Raw genomic sequence first — 26,372 nt, forward strand, 5'->3', positions numbered from 1 at the left:
TATGTTTTGAATCTAATTACCCTGTAAGGTATTTACCATCCTGATTTTACAGAGGTGATTCTTTTTACCTTTTCTTATATTGAAATTCTTCTTGTAAGAGATTGAATGTTTTTTTCATTGTTCTTAAGATCCGAGGGTTTGGGTCTGTGATCACCTATGCAAATTGGTGAGGATTTTTATCAAGCCTTTCCCAGGCAGGGAGGTACAAAGTTTTGATGAGGATTTTTGGGGGAAAGACGTTCCCAAACAATGTTTTCCCAGTAAGCCCAGTCCAACGTTTGGTGGTGGCAGTGGAAGTCCAAGGGCAAAGGTAAAATAATTTTAACCTAAGCTGGTAAAAGTAAGCTTGGGAGGCTTTCATGAAGGTCCCCACATCTGTACCCTAGAGTTCAGAATGGGGAAGGAATCTTGACAGGGAGGGATACTGACTGAAAGAAATTCAGCCAGTAAGAGTGCTGAAATATGGCGAGAGAGACCTTTGCTTTGAATTCACTTAGCTTACTAAGTTAGGCATTAGTTGCATTTTCCTGTAACCAGTTCTGACTTTTAGGCCTCATTATTTGTAGTCACTTAAAATCTATCTTTCTGTGATTAATAAATTTGTTTTATTGTTTAATCTAAACCAGTGTATTTGGACTGAAATATCTAGGTAACTCCATTTGGGATAACAGGATTTGTGCATATCATTTTCTATTTATAAAACGACAGACTTTATATGAGCTTTTATTGTCCAGGAGAGGGTTTGGGAGTACATTTCTGGGGAAAGTCTGGGACAGAGAATTTACTGGTTTTGCTGTGCAGTGTAATTCATGAGTGGTAGGCTACAGCACTCACATTATAACCTGGAGTAACGTACATGCTGGAGGCTGTGTGGGAGCAGACCGGGAGTGGTAACTCATAGAAAAGCAGTGTAAGAGGCACCCCAGGTTAGAGAATGGAGGGGAAACAGCTATTCATGGTTCAGATTGTACCCTGGGTATACCACAGTGATACAGCCAACTGGTTACTAAGGGCTTCATGGTCCATCAACCCTATTAATACTATACCGAGAAACTGAACTCAGAGAAAAACATGAATTAGGCCATTCAGGAATCTGGCCCTGAATAGCAGGGTGATGTGGAGATATTGCCGCTAGGTGGACCGTTATAGAACTAAATACTTTTTATTATTATTTGTATTAATGTAATGCCTAGGAGCCAAAGTTATGGACCAGAACCTCATTGTATTAGGGTTTGTGTGTACACAACTCCTTTCCCCCACCCCAAGATATCCCTGCCTCAAGGAGGTAACAATCTAAGTATAAGACAAGTCACAACAGATGGATATAGACAGATTGGGGAGTATATGTAAACAATGAAACAATATTAGTCAGTATGATTGCCAGTGATTTCTGCCCACTGGCAGCCTAACCTTTGTCAATTTTTTTTGTAGGCATCATGGCAAAGGAGAGTTTTGAGAAAGGATTTGAAAGTGTACAATGAGGTAACTTGGGGATGTTTATGGAGAGTGTGAGGGGGCAGCATCTAAGAAAGCACAAGGTGCTTGTTTGAAAATTTAACAAGTGGGCAGTGGAGGCTGGCATCATTGGCTGAATGGAGGTGAGCATCAATAGCAAGAGAAAGATGATAGGTAAGGTGGGCCTTGAAAGTCAATACAAGCACCCTCTGTTTGATGCAATAGAGCAGTGAAAGTCAGGGGCAAGATTCAAAGAGGGGGTGACATGCTCAAAGCAATGAGCTAGGAACATGATGATTACAGCAGTGTTGTGAATGTATACGAGCAGTATAAGACTGTTTGTCAAGACCAGACAGCACAATGTTGCTGTAATTGAGATGTGAGATGTTTAGTTTGGACAAGAGTTTTAGCTGACTGGATGAAAAGGAATGGCTGTATCTTAGAGATAATGAGAAAAATTGTCAAGATGAGGATGTAGAGAGAGGTCTGAGTCAAAGATGCTGCCCAGGTGACAGGCAGAATGGTGGTGTTGCCCACAGTGACTGAGAAAGGGGGAGATTAGGGGCACTGCAATGGAGTGCTATTGTACTAAACTGTTCAACCACTAGGTGGCAATGTTGTTTTAGCTATGTTCAGCTTGAGGGGCTAGGCGTCACTAATGAGCTCTCAGAGGAACAGTCTAAGATTTTTGTTTGGACAGAAGGAGACAGGTCTGGAATAGATAGGTAGGTCAGTCTGTGAGCCATCAGCATGGAGAGGGTAGCTGAATTTGTATTTGTGGAGGAGATTACCCAGAGATAAGATGTAGATGGACCAAGGACTCAGGAAAGACAAGATTTCAAGAAGGGCATTGTCAGCCATATCAAAGGTGAGTGACAGATCAAGGAGGATGAAGTTAGAGTATTGGTTCTGAGCTTTAGCTAGGAAAAGATCATTGGAGACTTTAACAAGAGCAGTTTGAGTGGAATGCAAGGGGGCAGAAGTGGGACTGGAGAAGGGCTAGGATGGAATTGGAGGCGAGGAACTCCAGACAGTAACAATCTTAAAGATGAAGGGGAGAAGGGAGATGAGTCAGCCGCTGAAGAGGCAAAATGGGGTAAAAGGTATTTTTTTGAAAGATGGGAAAGACTAAGCATGTTTGTATTGTGAGGGGAAAGCAAGGAGAGAGTGAGGTTAAGGAGAAGATTAAGGGAGGGGATAAGAGTGGGTGTGAGGGAGATCAGGAGATGTGATGCGTTCATTGGGGCAAGCAGAAGGGTTACAGGAGAAGAGCAGATGAGAAACTTCTGCATCTGAGATCAGCGAGAATTGTCAGTGGGGAAGGGAAAGCAAACCGTGGGGGGTCAGAGGGGGGTGGGAGATAAAAGGTCACACTGTAGTTTGTCAGTTTTCTCTTGAAAGAAATCTGCAAGTTCCTGCACAGAGAGAATTTGGGGCAGGAAGAGGGGAAAGTTTGAGAAGTAAGCCAAGGGTGACCAAAAGACAGCTGGGATTACAGGCATGAGATTCAGTTAAATGGGAGAATTAGAGTTGTTCAGCTAGAACAATGGCAGAATTTAGAAAGAGAATGAATTTGTAGTAGATAAATTTGGCCTGATCATAGGACTTTTGCCAGAGTTGCTCCTGGTGCATGAGAGCAGGAGTATGGATGGTGGATGTTGGGAGTGAATGAGAGCTGGGAGTTAGCAAGGCAGACCTCATGGTGGGGGAAGAGGGACCACGAAAGGCAAAAGACCAATTACTAATTAAACTACAGTACAACTAAAACTAGCACATTGGACAGAGAAGCAGCTGGCCTCTACAAGGAGTCCATCTCATTGCCATTGGCAGGAAGGAGCCAACTGAATGACCTTAGGGCCTGCTCTCCCTTTATGACCTTCGGGGAAGAGGGGGAAGGAGGAAGGCCATCTAGATGTCAGGATGGCCCCAGAGGACACTGCTAACCAAACAAATTTGATCTTACCTGTCTGCAGTATATGTGCACCAAGAGTGGATTCCATGTGGACAATCACATGAATTATTCTCAAATACTAAGATAAAACAAAAGCCCATAGAAAGGAATACATTTTCAGCATTGTGTGGTGAAAACTAGTTGTACATTTCGTGTTAGCAAGAGCACTGAGCTCTCAAGGTTGAAAAGCAATTGTTAATGAGATCATTTTTTGTACAGAGCTAAGTGTGATTTACCAGATAGTAATAGTACATTTTTCTTATGAATAATAATGGATTGACTTTACAATAGTTGGATGTCCTTATTTTAAAGCATCATGTAAGCTAATACAGAAATCTAAAATTGAATTAATGCTTGTATCATCTCTCTTTAGTAATACAAGATTCCATCTTTTTGCTTAATTTACTCCTACCTGAAGTGATCCGAGTGGACTTCCAGCTGTATATGGGATTATTTCCTCATTATCTGACAAATGAGGGCTAGTGACCCAAGTCTCAGCAGTCTACTCAAATATGCCTATTTTGGTTCCGTATTCACCCACAAACATCTCCCTTCTACTCTGCTCTACCCCCACAAACTCTTTCCCTACAAATAAAGAATAACCAGTTTGGCAGGCTTTGGAAAAAAATAAACATACACCCAGTACATGAGTAATCAGGTGTCACAACCCCATTAGGACAGTTAACGCCAGTCTGACATTTAAATGTCATGTCTGAGTTAAGTTGTCTAATGTCACCACCATTCTGCTGCCAGGCAGACATTTAACTCAGACATGCCAAACCTGCGGAAAAAAATGTGGAATCTTGGCTTGTGAGTTGCTTGTTGGCTAGTTTTTGGCTTGTGAGTTTCTTGTTAGCTAGTTTTTGGCTTGTAGCTTCTTGCTTGTTTGCTTGTAGTTTGTTTCTTCTATTTTTTGATCAGCTCCCGGCAAGGGGGGCAAGGGTAGGGAGAGAGTCAGGGGTGCACAGTGGGCCTACCATAGTCTCAGACTGCACGCCAGAGAATCTAATCACAGAGTGTTGGGGTTCTTAGGGATTGACTTGTTTTGAAATAGAATTAGCTTGATTTTTGGCTTATTGTGAAAGTCAGGGTGCTTATTTACTGCGTGAAATTTGGCAACTGTGATTTAAACTTATCCCTAATCAGTTAGCAAAAGGTGCTAACTGGTGTAGGAATATGATCACAACTACTGGTATATGGCATTATGCCTGCTACTTTTGAAAGACTCCTCCTCTGATAGGGATCCCTGGGTGGCACTGGGTTCCTGGTGGCACTATTGCTGCTCACCTCCCATTCAGCTGCATAAACCCTAATATACAATTCTTGCTTGTACAGTGGTCTGAAAAGGCTGTGAAGCACGCACGCAGAACCTGAGCATATCCCAGGGGAACTCCCCCCAGGTGTTCTGAATATTTTCCTCTTACAGTTGTGTTTATAGCCATCATCTCTCCAATGGAGATTATTTAGAAAATCACTTCCTCCACCCAACTTTATTCCTGCATGCCTATGGCAACATCAACAGCTTCTTTGGGCATACAACATTCCCAGCAGTATACATTTAAGCAGTAATGGGCAGACGTATGATTGCCAATATCTCCAGTGCTTAGCAAAACAAAGAAACATAAAGAAGGGTGGAGGCAAAGTAATAGTATACAAGTACTTAAGAGGTTTAATTTGACATTTACTAAGGCCTTGTCTACACTACTGCAGTAAGTTGACCTAAGTTACACTACTCCAGCTATATGAATAATGTAGCTGGAGTCGAAGTAGCTTAGGTCAACCTACTGCAATGTCTACTCTGCACTTTGTCGACAGGAGACACTCTCCAATCGACTTACCTTAATCTTCTCATTCCGGTGGAGTACCGGAGTCAACTGTAGAGCACTCTGCGGTTGATTTAGCAGGTCTACTGAAATCGACCCCTGGTAAGTGTAGACATGTCCTTAGAGTACCACTGTCAATAAGCGAAAGAGTAAACAGGAGTGGTACACACAGTATATATACTGGGCTAATAAGACTACTTTAGAACTCACTCCCCCCACCCTCCCAAAAAAACCACTCCCAAACCGTTCTTTTCAATTCTTAATATTTCTCCCCATAAAGTGCATCAGGGCAATATATGTTGGACAGGGCACTATTTATTTCAGCAACTGTTACTGATACATTATCATTCAATGATGTAGCTCACAATTTTATTCACTAAGTGAATCAGGTTATTCAATATTTCCATGGCTAATCAACTATATTAGTATTTTTCTTATCACTCAAAGCAGTTAAATGCAATGTATCAGAATTATAGCAGTTAGTGTAAATTGGGATTCCATTTCCCCCAATTCCCAACCTTATGTAGCACTAATCCTTGAAAAGACGTTGTCTACATTACAAAATTAAGTCGACCTAAGTTAGGTTGAAGTATAGCCACTGCAGTAATTAAAGTCCAAACTACGTTCCCTGTCGGTGGTGAGAGTCCTCACCAGGAATGCTTTCACCAATTTAACTATGTGGGGCACTGACAGCTGGAACCGCTCCACCCCCTCCCCACATGGCGGCCTCCAGCTATGCTTCTTGTGGGGGTGGAGTTATTAGGGTCGGTGTAGGACGTGACTTATCAGTGGGAGCAACATTGTATTGTAGACACTTACAGAATTAGGTAGACATAAGTTGCCTTACAGAAGGCAAACTCTGTAGTGCAGACCAAGCCTAAGGTGTAGCAGAACATTAAGCCACATTCTGCCACTCTTACTCACTACTATCCAGTCTGCAAATATAGTCTTCTTTCCTTCAAGGTACAGCTAAGGTATTAATCAGCACGATAACTGTGGTAGAATCTGGCCTGATGCTGGTATTTGAATAGAGGGTTGAAAGTATTTTGTGTCTACAACTTCTGTTTTACTGAACAAAATCTAAAACTTGGTCTTTTACTAGCATAGAAGCCATTATTCAAATTGTGTGTATTTTAGTATCCTGAAAATTAGGAGCTGTGCTGTGTTGTCCCTAATGTTCAACTAGAAATAATGTTCTTATTGAAGAAGAGAGGGCAAACTTTGTTTTATTGTATAAATGCAATTTTAATTAAGATCAACCTGTACAAAAAGCTATTAGAATGAATACTAAATGAGGCTATAAACAGCAAACATGATGTCAGTACACAATGTATATTATACCTCCCAGTTTAAGAAGCAGTAACTCTAAACTGTTCTTACTCATTTGAGAGTGAACTGGGACAAGTTGACTATAACTATTTATTATGTGCCCCACTGTGATAGCTGTGATCTCCACTCGGTTCGTACTAAACTGTAAGGCTTATAAATTCTAGAGAAACTTGAATCTGAGAAAGTTCCCCACATTTTTATTCCATGACTTTATATTTTATTTTAGATGATCCTTTTATTCTGCTCATTTATGATTCATGTTTGTGGGCAATAGTCTATCACTGGGCTTCAGTAGAATGGATGACATAACTTTTTCAAGAACACCTGTTATATAGCATTTTTGTGTTATCATTAATATGGCATCATGGAAAAAAGATGTATCATTTATATATAAGGATAATCAAAGACGCTAAAAAAAAGCCATGTTAGAACACCCATTTTAAAGATTTTATTGAATCATAGTCACTTCAAAAGTTGTGAAACAATTTTCTACAATCTTGAGCTTTTCTTCAGAAAGCAGGTTTTCCTGTTTTAGTTGTCCGATAAGAGCTTCCAAGGATTTGAGCCTACCTAAAGTTTTTCTTTCCTGTTTTTCAAGGAGTGTTATCTTAGAATGCAGCTTTGCAATTTTTTGCCAGAGATGATCCCTGTCTATGTCTTGTCTGCAATACGAATGCTCAGTTTGTAATACTTCAGTTTCACCATAATTGTTTATATATGCTGATTTTTGAATTTCTATTTCTTCCATCTCTATGAACTCCTGTTTAATAGGCATGAAAGAACTACTTACCATTGAAGGCTCTTTAGAACACTCAGCAGGTACAATGATAGCAATGACAGATTCATCATTTCCATTAAACTGTTCGATAGTTCGTGTGATTGTACTGAAAAAAACTGCGTTTTCACTCGGCTGTACTTCCACAGAGCAGACTGCAATATGTGAGTTAGGATTCTCAGCTAGATGGTCAATAACTGGTCCACCCGCATTTTTAAATTTCAAAGATGAATCCAGGTATTCAGGGTCTGTAACTTGCAAAACTGTGGCTGTACAACTTAAAAGATTCTCTACCGATGTATGAACATTACTTGCTTCTATGTTCTGGACAGCTTCTGCCATTAAAACAGGTGTTTGTTGAATATGCTGCTCAGATGAACTAATAATTATGGTGCCTGCTTGCAAGTTTTCCATGTTCTGAAACGGCATTTTCTTTTGTGGAGGTTTGCTCAGGGTTGATAAACAAACTGCTTCAGTGTTTTCATCTAGCCTTTCTGCAATTGTGACACTTTTCTTTGGCGAACAAGGTTCAAACGATGCAGATACATTATCTGACTCTACATACACACTGATGTCCTCCCCATCCTCTGTTTTTATCTCTTGTGGCTTGTGCTGAGAAGGGTCTTTTTCCTGGAGGAGAAATGACACCTTTTAACTATAACTACATATAATGCACAAAAGTTTCCTCATTCTGTAATGTGCTATTGAGTAACTATTTTTTGGATAATCACAATTTTTTAAAATATTGCTCAAAGACTAAACCAGTAATTTGTCAACAATCCATATATTTATCTCCAATAGAATGTTTTCCTTAAACTCTGTATACCACCAGAGGCACTCTCAAGTATTGGTCTAAAAAACTCTATGTAAAATACTTTTATAAACCTGAAATTGTTTTATAATTCTTCATGTAAATTGATGACACATACAATAGAAGCAAGAAGTTGCCTTTCTCTGACAAACTGGTTAGCTTCCCCTATTCTATCCCCAAACATGTTATTCAATACAAAATTAATGATTGAGTATGCTGCTTTTGCATTACTGAAGCAGCAAAGCAGAAAATCCTGTTTTTTCCACCTAACATAATTCAGTGGACTGATGGTTCTTTCAGACAACCGCCAAGCAACTTTACTTTCATAGAAATTTAGTACAACGTTAGAAAAGAAACCTAGATCTTCAATGCATAAGTAACTGCAGTGGGTTACATGGATGTATGTGTACAATCATGCATATGTGGTATGCATGCACATTCACACAGGTTGATTTTTAAATATACAAGCAAGCATGGTGTTGAAAGATTGAACACTTCATAAGGATGGAGACATTTCTTTTATAGATTCATAGATAGATTCATAGATACTAAGGTCAGAAGGGACCACTCTGATCATCTAGTCCGACCTCCTGCACAGCGCAGGCCACAGAATGTCACCCACCCACTCCTATGAAAAACCTCACCCATGTCTGAGCTATTGAAGTCCTCAAATCATGGTTCAAAACTTCAACGAGCAGAGAAGCCTCCCTCCAGTCAACCATGCCCCATGCTACAGAGGAAGGCAAAAAAACCTCCAGGGCCTCTCCAATCTGCCCTGGAGGAAAACTCCCTCCCGACCCCAAACATGGCAATCAGCCAAACCCTGAGCACATGGGCAAGATTCACCAGCCAGATACCCAGGAAAGAGTTTTCTATAGTAAATCAGATCCCATCCATCTAATATCCCATCTCAGGGGATTTGGCCTATTTACCCTGAATATTTAAAGATCAATTACTTACCAAAATCCCATTATCCCATCATACCATCTCCTCCATAAACTTATCGAGTAGAATCTTATTTATGATTCATGGTAAGTTAACAAGTGAAAAGATCTTACATTGATACTGCTTCTGTTTTTATCATCATCATCATCATCATCATTAAGGCTTGCGCTTCCCTGGCTACTCTCTCTTCTCCCCACCTACACAAATCACCTCTCCCCCATGTTTAGGATTAAAATCTAAATAAGCTTTTTGATATGTTGATCATTAATATAAAAATATACTAACGTTGTGTGGTATATTTTTTCAATAGGTTTGATTTTGAAGAGGGTAAGCTGTAGAAGTTGTAGTCATGTTAGGCCAGTAGACTAAGAATAAAAACAAAACAAAAACCTGTAAGCAACTTTAACTTTGCTAACTAAATATAAAAATAAGACAGGCAAGTATTAATAAGAATGTGGGGACAGGATGTAAAAATGGTGTGTGGTGAAAAAAAAACAAGTCATTCTGAAGTGTACATTCATAAAGATATGCCTATTCCAAACCACCCATACCGTTGACTAATCAACCTGTTCAGTGTTTTCCATGTCCTTCATAGGTAAGAATTAAGTAGGAGTTCAGCAGAGTGACATGGGTTCCATTGCATTCCAATTTAGTTTTGTAATACATTTCAAAATTTAAGGGATTGAAAAAGTTATGGAAATAGTAAAAGCAGTTTCCCTACCTGCAGTGCTATCATCTCCAGAGTGGGTACCTAATACTCAGTACCTAATACCTAGAGATTTAAGAATACAGGGTATCTCCCTTCCTCTGATCTACCAGAAGCTGAAACAGGGCTTCTTTGATTGAATTGCTGAGTCCTGCTTCATCTGTTCAGAGAACTGAGAAAACACCCAGATTCTCTTGAAATTCTAACCTAAGGTCCTACCAGAACTACGGCTAGGCTGGAGAGAGAGAGAGAGAGAGAGAGGGAGGGGAAAAAAACCAAAAAACAAAAATCCCATCAGGGTAGAGCACTCACAAGTAGAGCTTTGAGAAACCCCCATTTGTTTTGTACCGAGACATAAGACTGAGCCTCAATATGTAGCTGCAGTACCTCAAGCATGTGAGCAAGGGAGCTGTAATATTGTTTAAGGAATAAAAACCCAAAACACAATCTCCAAAGCATGGAATGAAGGCCCATCACTATTTTACTGATTGAACCGTGGGCATCCATACAGGAGCAGAGATATCCTTCATATATACATGTTTTCCTTAGGCTAAACACACATCTTAAGAGTTCTAGTGCCTCTCAGTCAGAACACCTGTTAGTAGAACTAGGCATTGGGCCCTATGAAGGAGAATCTAGGCTTTCATTAAAAAACCTCCCAACCCTTGTCTTTTCCATGATAGCTTTAAAAACAAACACAAGCCAATGTAAAACCATCACTAGTGTTGAAATGAACAATCACCTAGGCTCCATTTCTGCAGCATAGGATCTTAATTATTTTCCCATTCACATATATTTTTCATGTAAAAAGGTCAGTTGAGTTTGGGAGGTGTCCTAAAGAATCACCTTGCATCTTTAGGAGTTCATGAGAGATGCACACTATACCCCAGCAAGATGCTCCTATAAAAAAGATAAACAAAGTCTGGGAGTCGGGACATATGTGCTTAAGCATCTTTATGGATCTGGCCTTCAGATTCTACAGTAAGTGGGGTCATGCAAGTGTCCGGAACAGCTGCCAGATACAAGCAGTGAAATGAGCCTCCATGGAGGTGCTGGGGAGGAGGAGGAAGCATGCAATATTAAGAGGTATAGTGCCTTGAACAGAGGTGGAAATATTAACCTTTTTTTTTTTTTTTTGCCAGTGATGAGAGAGGAATACAAAATTGATGCTTTCCCCCTCCTCGTTTTGGGGATTCCCAAAACATAGTTTTATCCAGGGAATGTTTCATGTATTGCTGACTGGGAAGAAACTACAGGGAAACTGTAGTTAAAATTTTGGCAGCATCACCTCAAAGTATTCGTATAGCTTTATAGATCAGTTATCTATGTAACATCTCCCCTGTAAAGATATTGTGATTAGACTATGAACACAGACAAAAAAGGAAGGTTATGCTTTTGCTAAATGCAAATCACTACCTTTCTCTCCCTATAGCTAGAAACAAACTAATATTTAAGCAATAATTATTTGAGGCAAGAACCATCTTTTTGTTTTGTGTTGTACTCTGCCCAGCATAATGGGGTTCTGCCCCATGAGTAAGGCTTCTAGCAGCTATGGTAATACAGAAAATAATAATTTAATTCCATAAAGATTTTTAGGTCATCCCAAAAAATTACTGTGTCATTATTTTCTTAAAAATATGAAAAGAAAATCCAGCAGTTCATAGTTTTCATCCTAGAGAGTGAAAACCTGTTTACATTAAGTTCACCTGCAATTCAAGGAAACCCACACTTATTTCTGGAATTCATTTATTATATTTTAAATACCAAAAGTCTGTGTTAAATGTTTTCTTTTTCAATGTCAAAGTAGCGAGACAGACACAAATTTCAGTTTTTATAAATTAAGCCATGATGGAGACTAAATATCCATCTCTGTACCCTGCCTCCAACACTTCTCTCTACTGGATGCTTCAGAGAAAAGCAGTAAACCCCTGTAGTCTCCTTCAAAACATTTATATTAAAAACAATACTACGATATATGTGAAGCACTGGGCTCAATATGGGGATCAGATGAAGGAAGGTTGACAGTTCTTACAAATTTTACTCTGGATAGTTTAAAAGCAGATCCCAGTTGTTATTCATACAAAGTGTAAAACGATTCTGTGCCCATTACCATTTACAGGATGTAACCATTTTTTATACTTCTGTGTAAAAGGAATAAAACTGAGAAAGCAACTCGTGCTGAAAAATTTTAACTAAACAAGATTTGAGTATTATACTTCTGAAAGAGTATATGAAGTTGTTTTGTTGGATCATATTAAAGAAGTTCTGTATTAAAATCACAAATGAGTTTGATTCCCCATAGTTTAAATTCCAGGGTATTATTAATTAAGAGGTCTCTTGGTTTTTGGTCTCTTATTTTTACTGTTTCTCTCCCTCTCCGTGTGAAACTTGCAAGCTGCTAATTGTGTTAGTACATCCTAAGACAGAGTCTGTTCTCAAAGCAATACTTTGTAACAACAACTACTCACACAGAGAGAGAGTCAAAGCGATACTTTGTAACAACAGCACACAGAGATTCCCCGCCCTTTTGTTGTATTCATCTCGCTTTGTTAACAATCGTGATTAAAATAGAGATAGAGGATGTATGTGGATGGATGCTTGGTGTGGATAATAACTGAATGATCAGGGAGGTGCCAGCCTAAGAATCCAGTGTTGATCGGCCGAAGAAGGCATCAAGTGGAAAGAACCAGAGGACCCCCGGAGGGCAGACTGGAATCCACCCAACTGCCTCAAGGATGAGAGAACCGAAGAACAAGATCTGGCAGCAAGAAGCCGTCAGGAATGGCCATCTGGTGATTATGGGAATTGCGTCGTCATGCTGTAATCATGTAGACTGGCATAAATGGATTCTAGAAACCGAGAGCTTTGGGGTCTGATTCTGCAAACCAACTTCCAGGAGCATCAGATGTGCATCTGACAAGGCCCTGCTCCCTCCTCGTTTCCAAGCCACCCAGCCAGTGGCTTGGCATGAGCAACTCTAAGTCTGGTAACTATGATAACAACCTTGCAGAACGTGTGTGTGTGTGTGTGTGTGTGTGTGTGTGTGTGTGAGAGAATATGAATGTGTGAATAAATATGAAATTGAATGGAACGTTATAGCTATAACTAACTGCTTACTATGATTCTTTCTGTATTCACAATAAATGTGGCATTTTGCCTTATTCCCTTTAATAAGATCCTGCAGGTTTTTATTTTATTGGTATAACAAAGTATACTGAAGTTCTAAAAAACTTATGAAGAAGCTGATGATAACCCATTATGGTAGATTATACTGTATAAAGCAGTAACTGCTTTGCAGGGATATGCCAATGAAATACATAGCAATGAAAAATAGCAGTATTTTTATAATTTGAGCCTGGACTCATGATCCTTTAGTGAATTTTACATTAGAGAGAGGAGAGTCAAGAAAGGAAAGACATACACATGCCGAAACTGAAAACATTTTAAAAAGCTAATGTTTTTATATCATATGAATACATGTATTGTTAATAAGGCGGCCCTGACAAAATTAGCTATTTGGAACAAAATAGTAGCTGTAAAAGAAACATTAGTATTTGAACAGAAATTACATAACAGTAATACTTCCAAGATTGGGTCTCAATCAAAAGTATGAAACTATTAGATGTTCAAAAGAAAAAAATTCCAAGTATTACTTTGTATGTATGGTTTTGAAAATTATACTATACGAATATCCAGCCAACACAGTGCTGTATTAAATAATAAAGTGACACATTACCTGATTATCAGGCAAAGAGAAAATAGTTGGTATTGCAGTATGTTTCAAATATCGAATTCCCCATCGCACATCAAGAGAGTCAGGGGTAAAATGGTCACTGCACAGGAGCTGGTGCTTACTGGGAGTCCACGTGTCACGTTTCATATTCCGCAACCATTTCTCAAGTCTTTCTTTATCATGAAGTGGAAATCTGGTTTAAAAGATTCACACAAAATTAGTTTTATACTTTTTTCAAATAAAATCTCTTCATTCCACTCCTAAATCTTCCCTTACACAAGAATCCATCCTAAGTTTTTATATAGTGCTTATTATCATGGCATATAAGTGCTAATTCTGGTAACCATGAAACTTACATCTAGATAATCATGTGTGGGGAAATCTTGGCTCCACTGAACTCAATGGCAAAACTCCCAGTGATGTCAAAGGTGATATCCTGGCCCCAAAAACATCTAATATGCGCTGATCTGGGAACCCTTGCACAAAAAACAGTTTCCAATGAAGGCCCTGGGAATACTTGCTTCAGTAGAAAAGTAGGAGGATGTGGTCCTTATTTTGTTTTAACAAATAAGCAAGCAATTCTCAAATTATTGGATTCCATTTATTACTTTAATTTTGTTTTAATTATATTTCTCTTAATCTATTTGAGCACATTCCTAAATTTGGGGTTTTTTTTAATTCAAAAAGCCACTCTACTAGTTTAGATTAAAAAAATAATTGTATAAAATATAGTAAGAAAAGTGTTTCTGTCTCCCTCTCCCCAAACGTTCTTTTACAGTGTTGTGAACCCAAACAGTAACACTGATTAGTCCATGAGATCTAGAAAGTGAAAGACTAAAAGCTAATGAAAGGAAACTGACTAGAGTAATTTTTATCATCCAAATTAAGTGAAAAGGAAAAGAGAGCACCAACAGTGGCAAGATTTTTTGAAAATTTGTTTTTAAAATACTGTTATGCAAAGTGACAGACAAACCCCAGGGGAAACAGAATGTAAGGGGGGCTAAACAGAAACAATGTAAGCAAAGCCATGAAACTTGTCTAGTGAGTCAGTTTCCTGCCTATCACATCTGGAAGTTCATAGATCAACCTTCATAGATCAAGTTCATAGATCAAAATCAGGCTGTTATCAACGCAATCACTAATAAAAAAAAAAAGAGTCAAGCATTTCCATGTACAGTAACATTATCATTCAGCCCAACCTCAGTTCACATCTCTCACCAAAAAGACACGACAAGACACCAAAAACGTTAGGATTCTCAGCTCCTTAAACATCTCTTTAGTTTTGACATGTAGCCAACTAGAATACACATATCCAATCACTGTCACACACAAACCACAACCTTAAGGTTCGAGGTTAAGGTATAAATAGTCACAAGGTCCCCCGGGGATGTGAAAAGTACTGTAGATGTCAGTAGTGGGGTTGGGATGGGTGGCAAAATTCATCAGAGCTTCCTGGCACCTGCTGAAGACCTATCTAGCCTAGAGCCTTTTTGCAGAGTCCACAGCATGCCTTAATCCCAGGGGACAACCAGATCCTCAGCCTCCTTGGGCTCACCCTGACACAGCCCCACTCCCCGAAACCCCTTCTACTCCCCAGCTGCTTTTAATAACGCTTTAGTGTTCGTTTAATGTTTAAATTCCCCTCCTCGCTAAACACTCACCAGGTAGAGCCTCTGTCCAGAGGCGCAGCAAGCCCCGAGCTGGCCTGGGCAATGAGCAGAGCGGGGCTGAGGAAAGGGAGCGGGTAGGTGCGCACTGCAGCCCCCCGGCCCGGCCCGGCCCCAGCAGGGCTATGAGGAGATTGAAGCACAGGGCCTAGAGCCCATGGACAGCACGTCCTGCGCCCCGCGACAGAGACCCCCCCCCCCCAGCCAACGCTTGGTGCGGCCCGGGCCCGGGCGAGGAGCGGGCTGAGTGAGGGCGCCCGGCCAGACACGCAAGGGAGAGGCCCCACTCCCAGGGCGACGGGCCCAACCCGAGGGGGTGAGCTCGCGCCCTGGCGCTGCTGCCTCGGGATGGGAGGGCCCTGGGCTCCCCTCCCGCCGCCACTCACGGGTAGAAGCTCAGCTTGCGCTGGTCCCTGGCGTTCTGGCCTCCCCGGTTCTTGCAGCAGGACGCGGCGCAGTATCGGGGCATAGCGAGCGCTGGAGGACCCAGCCCGAGGGGGAACCATACACGCAGGCAGCGGGGCGCGGGGATCGCGCGACAGCGGCAGCCCCGGGCGCTCGCCCCGACCGCCGCCCCACTTCCGCTTCCCCAGGCCTCTGGACCCCCCGCCCCCCTTCCCGGCTCATCAGCCGGAAGTAACGTGACTCCTCAGGGTTAACAACACCCTTCCACGTGCACTAACGCGGCGGTGTCACGTGAGATAGGGCAGCCAATAGCGTAGCGTTTCGTGTAGGATTCGCTCTACATTTGCGGCCGCCGTGTTCGGCTGCCCAGATCAGGTGGAGAAGAGCGCGCGGAGGTGAGAGCAGTAGTGAGGCGCCAGCGCCCCGGCTTGGGGGCAGGGATTTCTCTGCTCTTTGGGGTGGGATGTTTTTGTTTCAGGTCACTCTGGTGTATCTCGGGTTCTCGGGCCTTGCTTTTTATTCTCTTCTCCCCTCCCCCGAAAGGAGAGTGTGTGAAGTGCTGAGCTCTCCTCTGTGTGTGTGTGTGTGGGGGGGGGGGGGGAATCTGTATCTGTGTGGTGCTGCGCTGCTGCCTTGGCATTTGGACACTGGGTTTATTTAAAACTTTTTTTTTTAACGTGGTCGTGTCCAGTCAGTGTAATGAGGCTTAATTTGGCTAGGAGGGCTGTGAGAAAGGTGGGCTGGGAGGGGGGGGGAAAGAGGCAGTAGCCTCCCCTTCCAGACTCCGTCACTTGTCTCCAGAATAATAGTAAACTCCATAATTTTATTTGTATGGACGTTATGGGTGGGGTTTGGGGGGGGTCAGCAACTAAATGATCCTATGCAAACTGCAGTGGCCTTCACATGTTCCCCCGAGTAGCATGGCTGAGGAGTCTTGCTTACTCCCCAGCAAAGCGAATTGGCCCATGGGAGAGACAAATGATGATGCAAGACTACTATATCTAAACTTACTCAAACTCTCAGTTGAGTGAGAGTCTTTTCCACTTGTAAGGAGTTTTTAACAAAAACCAGTCAGGGATCGTCTACGTTTACTTGGTCCTGCCTCAGTGCAGGCGGTTTGAGTTGATGACTTCTCGAGGTTTCTTCTAGCCTTTCGTGTCTATGATTCTGTTTGTTACAAAGCTCCTACTACTGAACTATTCAGTTATCTTGAGATGCATAAACATGGTCCCAGGAAGATGAGAAACAGGCTTTCAGGAGTATGTATTAGCCACTAGTGGAGAAGTGGCTTGTTCATTGGCCAAACATTTAATTATGGATTGAAAATTATCCCTGAATAGCCCCCTTGCTGGACTGTAATATTAATTCTAAAGGAAATGTTGCATTTAAAATTTATAACCAGAATAATGATACTGCTGAAATCCTTACCATTCAGCTAATTATCCAACAAGAGTTTAAATACTTCTTACTTTGTGACCTTAAATTCTCTAGTGGTTTATTGTCAAATAGGCTAAACTAAAATATTGAGGTCAGGTTCTCTCACTGATTCTGTTTCAGAATCACAAAACTGTTTTTAAGGAATTGTGTCTGATAGCTAAAGCCTAATAAGGATATTTTTTAATTAACTTGAACATATTTTTTTCTAATACACTTAAAACCAGAAATACTTAAAACAGTTTAAAGCTCTGAACACTCCCATGTAATGTTTTTATCCAGATATGACAGCATTTTGATAACTAGTACATGGGGGAGGGAAAGTGAAACTTGCCTGTCTTCTTTCAGTTTCTGAACTGAAATAAAAGAAAGGTATGCAGAATAAGTGGTGACAAGTGGTTTTTTTTTAATGATTGCTATAATAAAGGTACTGATACTAAACTGGATTTAAATAAAGCTTTTTGTGCTGCCAAGAAAAAGAGGCATCTATTTTACATAATGCCAGGTTTTTAAATTCTTATTGTAGTAAAGAAAACATACTGTCAGCTATTAATAGTTAGAGCTAATCTAATATACAGGACTTGCTAGTCTTTTGTGATAGTCTTTTGTCAATTAAAGTACTTTTAAACATTAGCCATTTTCAACATTGCTTTTAAGTCTGAATACAATATGTAGTATAAAACGGTTTTGCAGGAAAGAGTAGTTTAAAATAATTGGAATGTGTGTATGTGGTAATAATGCCAGTATACAAGTAATAGAAGTTGAGAAGCTTAGGTGGAGTGAAAAAATTTGAAGACAGGAATAGAGAGAAGGGGGGAGTTTGTAGCAGTTTTTGGGAGCTGCAGGAGGGATTTCTGGCCGAACTGCTCTTCACTAGTGGGAGTGGATAGAGAACTCAGATGCTAGAATGAGCAGGGGTGCATGGAGTCAATCTCTGAGAGAATGGGGCAATCTTTTAAATAAGGAGGGCAGTTTTGAAAAGGATACTAGAATGAAGAGAGAGCCCATGGAGGTGTTTAGAGAGAGGCCAGATGCACTTCTGTTTCTGGCTACTTATGGGAGAAGTGCAGCAGTGTTGTACACTTGCTGGTTTTGGGAAAGCTGATTTTTTGGAAGTCTGTGGAAGAAGGCATTTTAGTGATCAAAGTGTTAAGAAATGATTGGGCAAATGTTTCAGCATACGTGGAATAAAAGGGTTTACCTGAGCAATGTCGTGGCAGTGGTCATAGGCAGATATGTATAGACAGGGTATGGAGTTTGGGGTTCAAGATGAAATCCAAGGTTATGAACTGTTTCAGAGTAGCAGCTGTGTTACTCTGTATTCGCAAAAATAAAAGGAGTACTTGTGGCACCTTAGACTAACAAATTTATTTGAGCATAAGCTTTTGTGAGCTACTGCTGAACTGTAGTGACCAATTGGAGTTAACTGAGGTGGATGCTTGTCATGCTCAAGAAAAGCGTTCCTGATTTTATGGGATTGAGATGAAAATTCACAGGTCCATACCTGTGAAGGGTGAACAGGCAGGAAACACTAAAAGTGTGGAAAAATATGTACAGATTCATAGTATTCAGTGTCAAAGTGGTAAAGTTTGAGATTAATGAACAAGGGAAGAGACTAGATGTAAAAAAGAGGGTCTAGAAATCTTCCTGTACTTGTACTAATATATTTAGTATAGAGCAAGAGAGATGCCAGAATGAATTGTACACTTGGTAGCTAAATACACTGATCAAAATACAGTTCCGTTTTGAGATTAGCCCTTAGAACACTGATACTTGGTATACTACCAGCCAAGCAAACGTTTAGGAGGGCATTTTATTTATGTGTGTGTCTCCAAAGGATTGGGTGGTAGGATGTCAGAGCATACAAATAGTATTGAATAGACTTTCAGTATTAATAGTCACTGAAAAGATAAACTTTAATAGGCTGTTTAGGTCTGCTTTTAAGATCAAAAACAAAAGGAAGCCCTCTATTTATTTAAATACTAATGGGCCTACAAATCAAGTCCTGTCTTGTTACAGCTAAATACTGGGTTTGATCTTTAGCCATGAGTTTCTTTTTATGGATATATGCTCTTCTTAAAATCTTTTGTAATCAAGGAAATCCACAATACAAAATTTGTGTATAGCAAATGTTTTACGGGCCCGTATTCTCCAAAAACAATCACAGCCATCAAAGCCATACAGACAGAATTCCTACTTATTCAGGGGAAGTGGAATGCAACTATCATAAAGTCAAGAAATGTATTGGACCCATGCTCCGATTCAACATTTTCCCTGGCTGAGTCAGTCAGTGATGCCCAGGAAACTAGTGTGTCCACTCCCTCACCTAATCCTGCACTGAGATGAGATATTATTTTTTCTGAATATGGTTGGTGTAATCCCCTGGCATTCTGCTGACTGGATGAAGTCCAACTCTATCTTTGGGCACTCTATGTCCTCACCACATATCTTGGAAGCTTCTCCTTATTCCAAGGGACATTCAAGTACTAGATAGTTAGGCTTCTTCTTGAAAGGATTCCTAGTATGCTGACTAATTGAATATAGCATGTGCCTGTTTTGTAATTGGTACTGTCTGTTTAACATCAAGCTTTTCTTTTTAAATGACTGACTATCTGTATTGTGTACAGATTTACTGGTCAACATTTCCTTAACCTGGCACTAGCTTGTTTAACTCCAAACTTTTTATCTGTATCTCTGATAGTCAAGAACTGTACAATCTATCTGATAAATTGATCAACTATTTTAATCTTCACAAATGCCACATGCTGAAAGTTCCCCAGTGCACTTTGATCTTATGTTCTAAAACTGTCTTGGGTCTTGCAGAAAGCTTCAACCCAGAGTGAATTTCATGTGCTCAGTTAACTATTGGTGTATATGGGGGGCTTACACATCTAACTCCCAATTATACTGATTATAAGTCCTCTATATCAAGAATATTGTAGACTTTTTAGTTATCAAAACTGCATTTAACTGAAAGCCCATCCCATGTTTTTCTTCACCAAGAAAGGACAAATTTGCACTTTTTTATTGGGACTCTGTGGCTAGTGGTCTCTTGCTCCACCACAGTAATCCCTTAGGCCATTTAACTGGCCCTTTGAAATTAGGAGTGGGGGGTTGGTATTCAGACTCTCTTCTCTTTCTTGAAGATCAGCACTAGGCCCTGTAGCAGCCCAGTGTGTGTGAAGAGAATGTCTTGGTTGGGCCTTCTGCTCAATACAGGCAATGGTTCTTGCCAGTTCCTTCTCAACCTCTTTGGGTAGCTCCATGTTCACAGCTCCTTTCACTTTCTTTCAAATGCTGCTGCTTACTATCTGGTGACAGACACGTATTCCTAAAAATGGTATATGTAGCTGTAGGAAAAAATACAGAAAGCAAATACTGGGCCTTGCAATGAAAACGGCTAGTTAGTGAACACCAAATGTTTGGACCAGGACTGCGGGTGCCAGGGGAGAGGAGAGAAGAGATGAAGCAAGTGTAAATATGAACAAAAGAAGAAACTATGGGCATTTCTGTTGCAGGTGACAGCAAGGTGTGGAGATAATTCAAATCCCTAAACCCATCATACTGCGTACTGAAAATTCTGCAAAAGGGAGCTCCTCCAGCAAAAGTGAAATTAAACATGGTTCCATCTCTAATTGTTGCATGGTTCCTACTTCTAAACATTATAGACTTGCCTGTTTCAGTTGGCAAAGATGCAATTGAATTGTCTTAAGTTACTGCCTAACTTCAAAAAATTGTGACCATTTGTATTCAAGTCTTTTTCTGTCTTTTCTAGGCACTTCGGAAATGGCTACCACACAGTCTGTCTTCACATTTGCTCTCTGCATTTTAATGATAACCGAATTAATATTGGCTAGAGAAAATTACTATGACATTTTAGGAGTTCCAAAAAATGCATCTGACCGCCAGATCAAGAGGGCATTTCACAAACTGGCCATGAAGTACCACCCAGACAAAAATAAGAGTCCTACTGCAGAAGCAAAATTTAGAGAAATTGCAGAAGGTAATATAAATTATGTAGTAGTATTAAAGAGGTCTATGGATTGTGCAAGTCTGTGGGCTTGAAATGTCTGTCTATACTCTGATAACTTTTCTGTTGGGTTAAAAATTACACCACTTTAAGACGCACAACCTGTTATATCTAGTCAGTTCTAGAATAGGGCCACACAAGTGCTCCTGGTCAAAGGCACCTGTGACAGTATCTTTGTCTACCAGGACTAGAAATGTTAATTTCTGCTGTTGGTAGCTAGAAGTATCTAGTCTCAAAATATTATGTCTGATTACTATCTCTATATCCCCACTCACCCCCCAGTTGAATTCTGACATGATTTCAGTGATGGCTGTCTGTAATAACTTCAGATAGAAACAAATACTTTAACATTTAGCCTTCAAGTGGATCTTTCATGATGCATTTACTAGTGGCTAATTGTATTAAAATGGAAATGAGTGGCAAGGAACAAGATAACTGATTCTTAACCCCCTTTCCAGTGTCATAAATGTAACCTTATAATACAATAAAATGTAATTGCAACTCCATTCTTCTCAGCTGTCTGTGAAGCTGATATCAGTAGTTCCTCTTTTCATGTTCAGTAGGTGCTCTTGATTCTTTATTGAACATTGTCATGACAAGAGTGCATTGTAATGGCCCAAGTCACACTTCTCTCTAACAGCAGAGTTAGAACTTTGTTTGTGTAGAATATCTACACAAAGCCCTTTTAAAAAAGCCCTTTTTAAAAAAAAAATATTAACAAATAGAGGAACAGAAATATGGCTGAAATTGTCCTAACTGGGCAAGGCACACATGTTTGAAGTCCATTGTTCTCTTGTGAAGTAGAAATGCTGACAGACCCATAAATTTTTACAAGCTATGGTCCTGGGCCAAAGATCAGGTAGAAAGTTAATTTCCTATTCTAATAAACCTAGATTTGTGTATTGCATGTGTCATTAACTTATTCATGTGGAGCACCACTCTTTTTTTTGTTTGTAAACCAACCTTGTTTCCCTACTGTTCTGCATTAAGCACAGTTTGGTTTAGAGATGTGTGCTGCAGTACCTCTACAACATAGCTTGTTCTTGCTGCTTTAATAATTATCAAATGGAAAGTTTTTATTTGAAACCCATCACAGGATGACAGAGTTCCTGTAATAGGAATGCGTTGAACAGTTTAAAAGGAGGGGAAAGTTTGGCTTGCCAAGTCTTTTTTTTACATCTCCCCTCCCCCTCCCCTTTCACTGTCATTTGAAAGAAAATATTTAACTGCTGTTCTAAAAATACTTTAATACTAATTTATTTAAATAGAATATAGTCTTTAAGGATAAAATTATAGGATACATTTTGTCTTGATTTACTGCATGAGAACACTTGTGTGGTTATTTTAGAATGACATGAACATTTAGCGAAATTGTGGCTTAACTTCATTACATGTATAATGAAAGTATCAATTTCACCCGTGCTTATCACTGATGTGCTTGCTGCTTAAAAAAAGACAGGCAAATGATTTTGACGGGAAGATTTAAATCTGACTATATGTGAAATTCTGACCTAATTTCTCATTTCAATACTCCTACAGCATATGAAACATTATCGGATGAGAATAAACGAAAAGAATATGACCAATTTGGCCATGGTGGAGGACAAGGAAATAATGGAAGCCCGTTCCAACAGTCATTTAATTTCAACTTTGATGACTTGTTCAAAGATTTTGACTTGTTTGGTCAAAACCAAAACTCGCGGTCAAAGAAGCATTTTGAAAATCATTTCCGGGGTCATCGGGAGGCTCACAGTAGGCAAAGACGTTCTTTCCAAGATTTCTCCTTTGGAGGTGGACTGTTTGATGATGTGTTTGAAGATATGGAAAAAATGTTTTCTTTCAGTGGCTTTGACAATACACACCAGCACACAGTACAAACTGATAGCAGATTCCATGGATCTAGCAAGCATTGTAGGACTGTCACTCAGCGCCGAGGAAACATGGTTACTACATACACAGACTGTTCTGGACAATAATACTTTTTCTTCCATTATTTCTCTCCCGTTTTCTCACTTCGATTTTCTTGTTTAGTGCTAATAGGGAACAAAAACTCTTCTCTGAACTGTCTGATAAACTATTAAAGTATTTAACGTAATTGCAGTAAAGAAATTCTAATCTAATTCTTGCAGCTAAAACAACATGCAGCAAAGTGGGAGATGAGTGCCTCATCTGTCTAGAAAAGGGTGTGTATGGGGAAACAAATCCCATATAAAACAAGATAAATGTTTACCAAATTGAAATATATTTCAATCTTTTAACATAGGAGGAGGGTGTGGTTTTTGTTCAATATTCTTACCTTAATATGACTTTTATTTACACCCCTGGTAGGATGTTTGACTTACTGATGCATATATAGCCACATGAATTAAACTACTTATTGTGAAGTGTTCTACTTACAACTTTTTTTTTTAAATATCCTTATAGACTAGACTTGCAGTATTCAGCTGCTGTAGACTACGTTGTGGGAACTATGCATAATTCACACAATACAGCAGTGGAAATTTAGCTCATCTGCATTTTAACTTGCATGATCAGTTCTAGAAATGTGAATGTAGAACATCTTTAAAACAGTGTAAGGAACCATTGCCAGGAGTTTAGAAGCTTGTTCGCATTTCCAAATGGCCTTTTATTGACCACAAGCCTGTAAAGACTTTAGCATGAACATAACTGCATATGTGAGTTGTCTGACTCCAGCGGGACTAGTTATGTGTGTAAAGTTGTGTACGTGTTTAAGTCTTTGTAGGTTCCAGGACACTATCTAAAAACTAAATATGAGAACCTGTATTATTGCAGTACATACTTACTATTTAGTTATGTCCCCCTGGAAAATGGGGTAGTGAAAGTTTATTTTATCCTCAAAATTATTACTTTTTAAATTCTCCTCATGATGTTATAGTGAACTTAAACTAAGTAAAATTAGATCCCTATGCTTGATGTGACTTGTAGGTTAAACAAGTACATTTTTGTAGTAAAGCCGCAAACTCCATCTCAGACTTCTTCATATAAAAGAATTTATTGGCCCAGCTTCACAACTTGAAAGGTAAACTCTCTTCTCCAAGTGAATAAACAGCAAAATTGAAAGTTAAACTTCTTGTGGTATTTGTTTTGGTTACATTTGGCAATTGAGTCTGCTGTAGTGGTGGCATCATACTAAAGTTGTCATTTGCTATACAGCCAGCAATGAAGTCCATAAGCCAATATGAACTGGAAGAAAAACCCTCCATATCCAAATGTCACCCTAATAGATCTCTACATCAGTCCTTGAAGATTTTCTTTGAATATTAATATGACTGGCTGGACTTCCATGTAGTCACTGTATCAAACTGCATCTCTTCAGTAAAATGGCTGCCACCCACAGTTAAACTCATTTTTAGAATTACATTTCACTTACTTTATGTGAAAACTTACCTTTCGCGTTGATTGAGTGAGCAAATCGAGTGCAGGCTTCTGTAAGTTGCCATGTCCTAAATAAGCTTCATTTTTTTAAAAAGCCCTAGACTAATTTATTATAAGGAAGAAACTTTGCCCTTCAGCTCTCATTTAATAATCCTCCATTACATCCTCACTCATCATGCTAAACTTCCCATGACTGTCAATATTGTCTTGTTAAATTTCACTCACCTAGAAGCCTAGAAAGGATTTTTGTGTTAAGTGCTTTCTTTCTTTTTGTCTACTTTATTTATAAATTGACTAATACCTCATATTCTGTCTTCATAAAAAGCCAGTAATTTGTGAAACCTTTATCAAAATGTGCAATATTCTTATGGTAGAGAGAAATGTGCTTTTGTTTTTTGTGCAAGTAGATTTTAATTCTTGTGTACTTTAATGTAAATTTCTGCACTTTTTCCATAACATACTCTATATGGATTTAAGCAAAAATAGCACCTGTCCATACAACAGGGGTATGTAAGTAAACAAATATTTACAACTTGAATGCACTCTTGTAAACTATTTTGTCCAATGGCATCAAGATTACAAACATCTTAGTACTGTTTGGGAAAAGCCTCCTTTTTCCCTTGGAGAAAAATTGTACACACTAAATGTTGGCATAAAAAGTGCATGCCAGCATAATATATTCAAGTTGTATATTGCTGAACTCTCATTAATGGTGTAGACTGCTAAAACTCATCCAGGTAAGAGGCATCTTAGTAAGGGAGATTAGTGTGTGGTGTCTTTTGGGGGGGGGGGGAGAGAGGGGGCTGTGGTTTCTTGTTTTTTAGTGGAAAGACTAAATGCTTAAACCACACTCTAAGGAGTTCTGGTTCTGTTGAGTCTCATGGGCTTGAAGTTCCCTACCAGAACCAGGTTTCCACTAAATTCCTTCTCTGTAGCAGGGCCTGAGCTCTTCCTTTTAGCTGTTGACCCAGCTCTCTTGCTAAGGAGAGGCCTTTACCCAAAATTCTCCACCTACCTCAGAATAAAACAAGTCAAAACTATCCTATTAATTGCATGTTGTACACTTGAAACAGGCAGCTCATTACCCTTCTTGGGGTGGGTGGTTGTTTTAAGCATTTAGTAGCCAATTGCAAGCAACTATAGCACTGTTTCCCAGAATTCCTTTAGCTGAAGGTCAGAGGTCCTTTCCCTTCCCAGGTTTAAGACTCCAGTTTCTGAGGACGCTCTAAACTGCTGAGGGCAACTAGAGTGTTTCACAAATTGATTTTTGAGATCTGAGAAGTGGACATAATCAACCAAATCAGATGTTGCTAACACCAAGTAGATACTACTTTAAAAAAAACAGCCTAGTTTAGCTTACTCAGTTCCACATTCACTAAATCAGACATGCTTCTTAGGACAAGTAGATATAAGTCTTCAAAAATCCCATAATTACAGGACTATTCAAAACAACTTTTCACCTACTTGGGATCTTGGGGAAGAAAAACCTCAAGAGGATTAACAGACGTGGAGTGGGCATAGATTGGGAATGGAAGAGAATTGATAGGGAAGAGAACTAATGGATTGGGGAAGCGCTGGTAGAATATTGGAAAGGGGGGACTGATGGATTTTTGGGGATGGTTTGTATTGAAGTGGCCACAGGGACTTTACATTTGACTTAAATGTGTAAATTGTTCAGACTTTTTACTGAACCAGTTAAGGCAGGCCTGCACATACTCCTTCCTCAACAAGGCTGCTTTTAGGTCAATGCCCTTCAGAATAGAAGCTTGTGAAACATGCTGATCGCTTATTCAGAGCTCTTGCACATTCTTTTCCTATTTAATTATAGCATTTGCTTTGTGGCATGCTCTGTAACTGAAGTCCTGATATAACCTTGCAAACCCCTGACTTCAGTTACTCAGAAGTTTCTCCA

The 26,372-nt window shown here is 39.7% G+C and overlaps 2 protein-coding genes across 6 annotated transcripts; one reads left to right on the forward strand and one right to left on the reverse strand.

The window, feature by feature from the left end:
- Nucleotides 1-6,983: 6,983 nt before the first annotated feature.
- On the reverse strand, nucleotides 6,984-15,907 carry THAP5 (THAP domain containing 5). Of its 5 annotated transcripts, none has more exons than XM_038387339.2 (3): nucleotides 15,582-15,907; nucleotides 13,532-13,721; nucleotides 6,984-7,963 (listed from the first exon to the last, which is right to left on the reverse strand). In XM_038387339.2, exons 1-3 carry the CDS (start codon nucleotides 15,662-15,664, stop codon nucleotides 7,007-7,009), a joined length of 1,230 nt encoding a protein of 409 aa, XP_038243267.1. In that variant the 5' UTR covers nucleotides 15,665-15,907; the 3' UTR covers nucleotides 6,984-7,006. The 5 variants fall into 5 exon arrangements, with proteins under 5 accessions (XP_038243267.1, XP_043350871.1, XP_043350874.1 ...); XM_043494936.1 differs by lacking the exon at nucleotides 15,582-15,907 and adding an exon at nucleotides 15,190-15,365; XM_043494939.1 differs by lacking the exon at nucleotides 15,582-15,907 and adding an exon at nucleotides 13,885-15,063.
- DNAJB9 (DnaJ heat shock protein family (Hsp40) member B9) lies at nucleotides 15,868-25,122 on the forward strand. The gene is made up of 3 exons (XM_038387335.2): nucleotides 15,868-15,995; nucleotides 20,810-21,037; nucleotides 22,604-25,122. Exons 2-3 carry the CDS (start codon nucleotides 20,821-20,823, stop codon nucleotides 23,038-23,040), a joined length of 654 nt encoding a protein of 217 aa, XP_038243263.1. The 5' UTR covers nucleotides 15,868-15,995; nucleotides 20,810-20,820; the 3' UTR covers nucleotides 23,041-25,122.
- The last annotated feature ends 1,250 nt before the right edge of the window (nucleotides 25,123-26,372 follow it).

The sequence above is a fragment of the Dermochelys coriacea genome, chromosome 1 (genome assembly GCF_009764565.3).
Source record: "Dermochelys coriacea isolate rDerCor1 chromosome 1, rDerCor1.pri.v4, whole genome shotgun sequence".
Lineage (NCBI taxonomy): Eukaryota > Metazoa > Chordata > Testudines > Dermochelyidae > Dermochelys > Dermochelys coriacea.

Coding starts and splice junctions, on each gene's coding strand:
- THAP5 (XM_038387339.2), bottom strand. CDS start 15,664: ATGCCCCGATACTGCGCCGCGTCCTGCTGCAAGAACCGGGGAGGCCAG. Junction 13,722..15,581: donor CGCAAGCTGAGCTTCTACCC/GTGAGTGGCGGC, acceptor CTTTTAAACCAG/ATTTCCACTTCATGATAAAG. Junction 7,964..13,531: donor TCTCTTTGCCTGATAATCAG/GTAATGTGTCAC, acceptor TTTCTCCTCCAG/GAAAAAGACCCTTCTCAGCA.
- DNAJB9 (XM_038387335.2), top strand. CDS start 20,821: ATGGCTACCACACAGTCTGTCTTCACATTTGCTCTCTGCATTTTAATG. Junction 21,038..22,603: donor ATTTAGAGAAATTGCAGAAG/GTAATATAAATT, acceptor ATACTCCTACAG/CATATGAAACATTATCGGAT.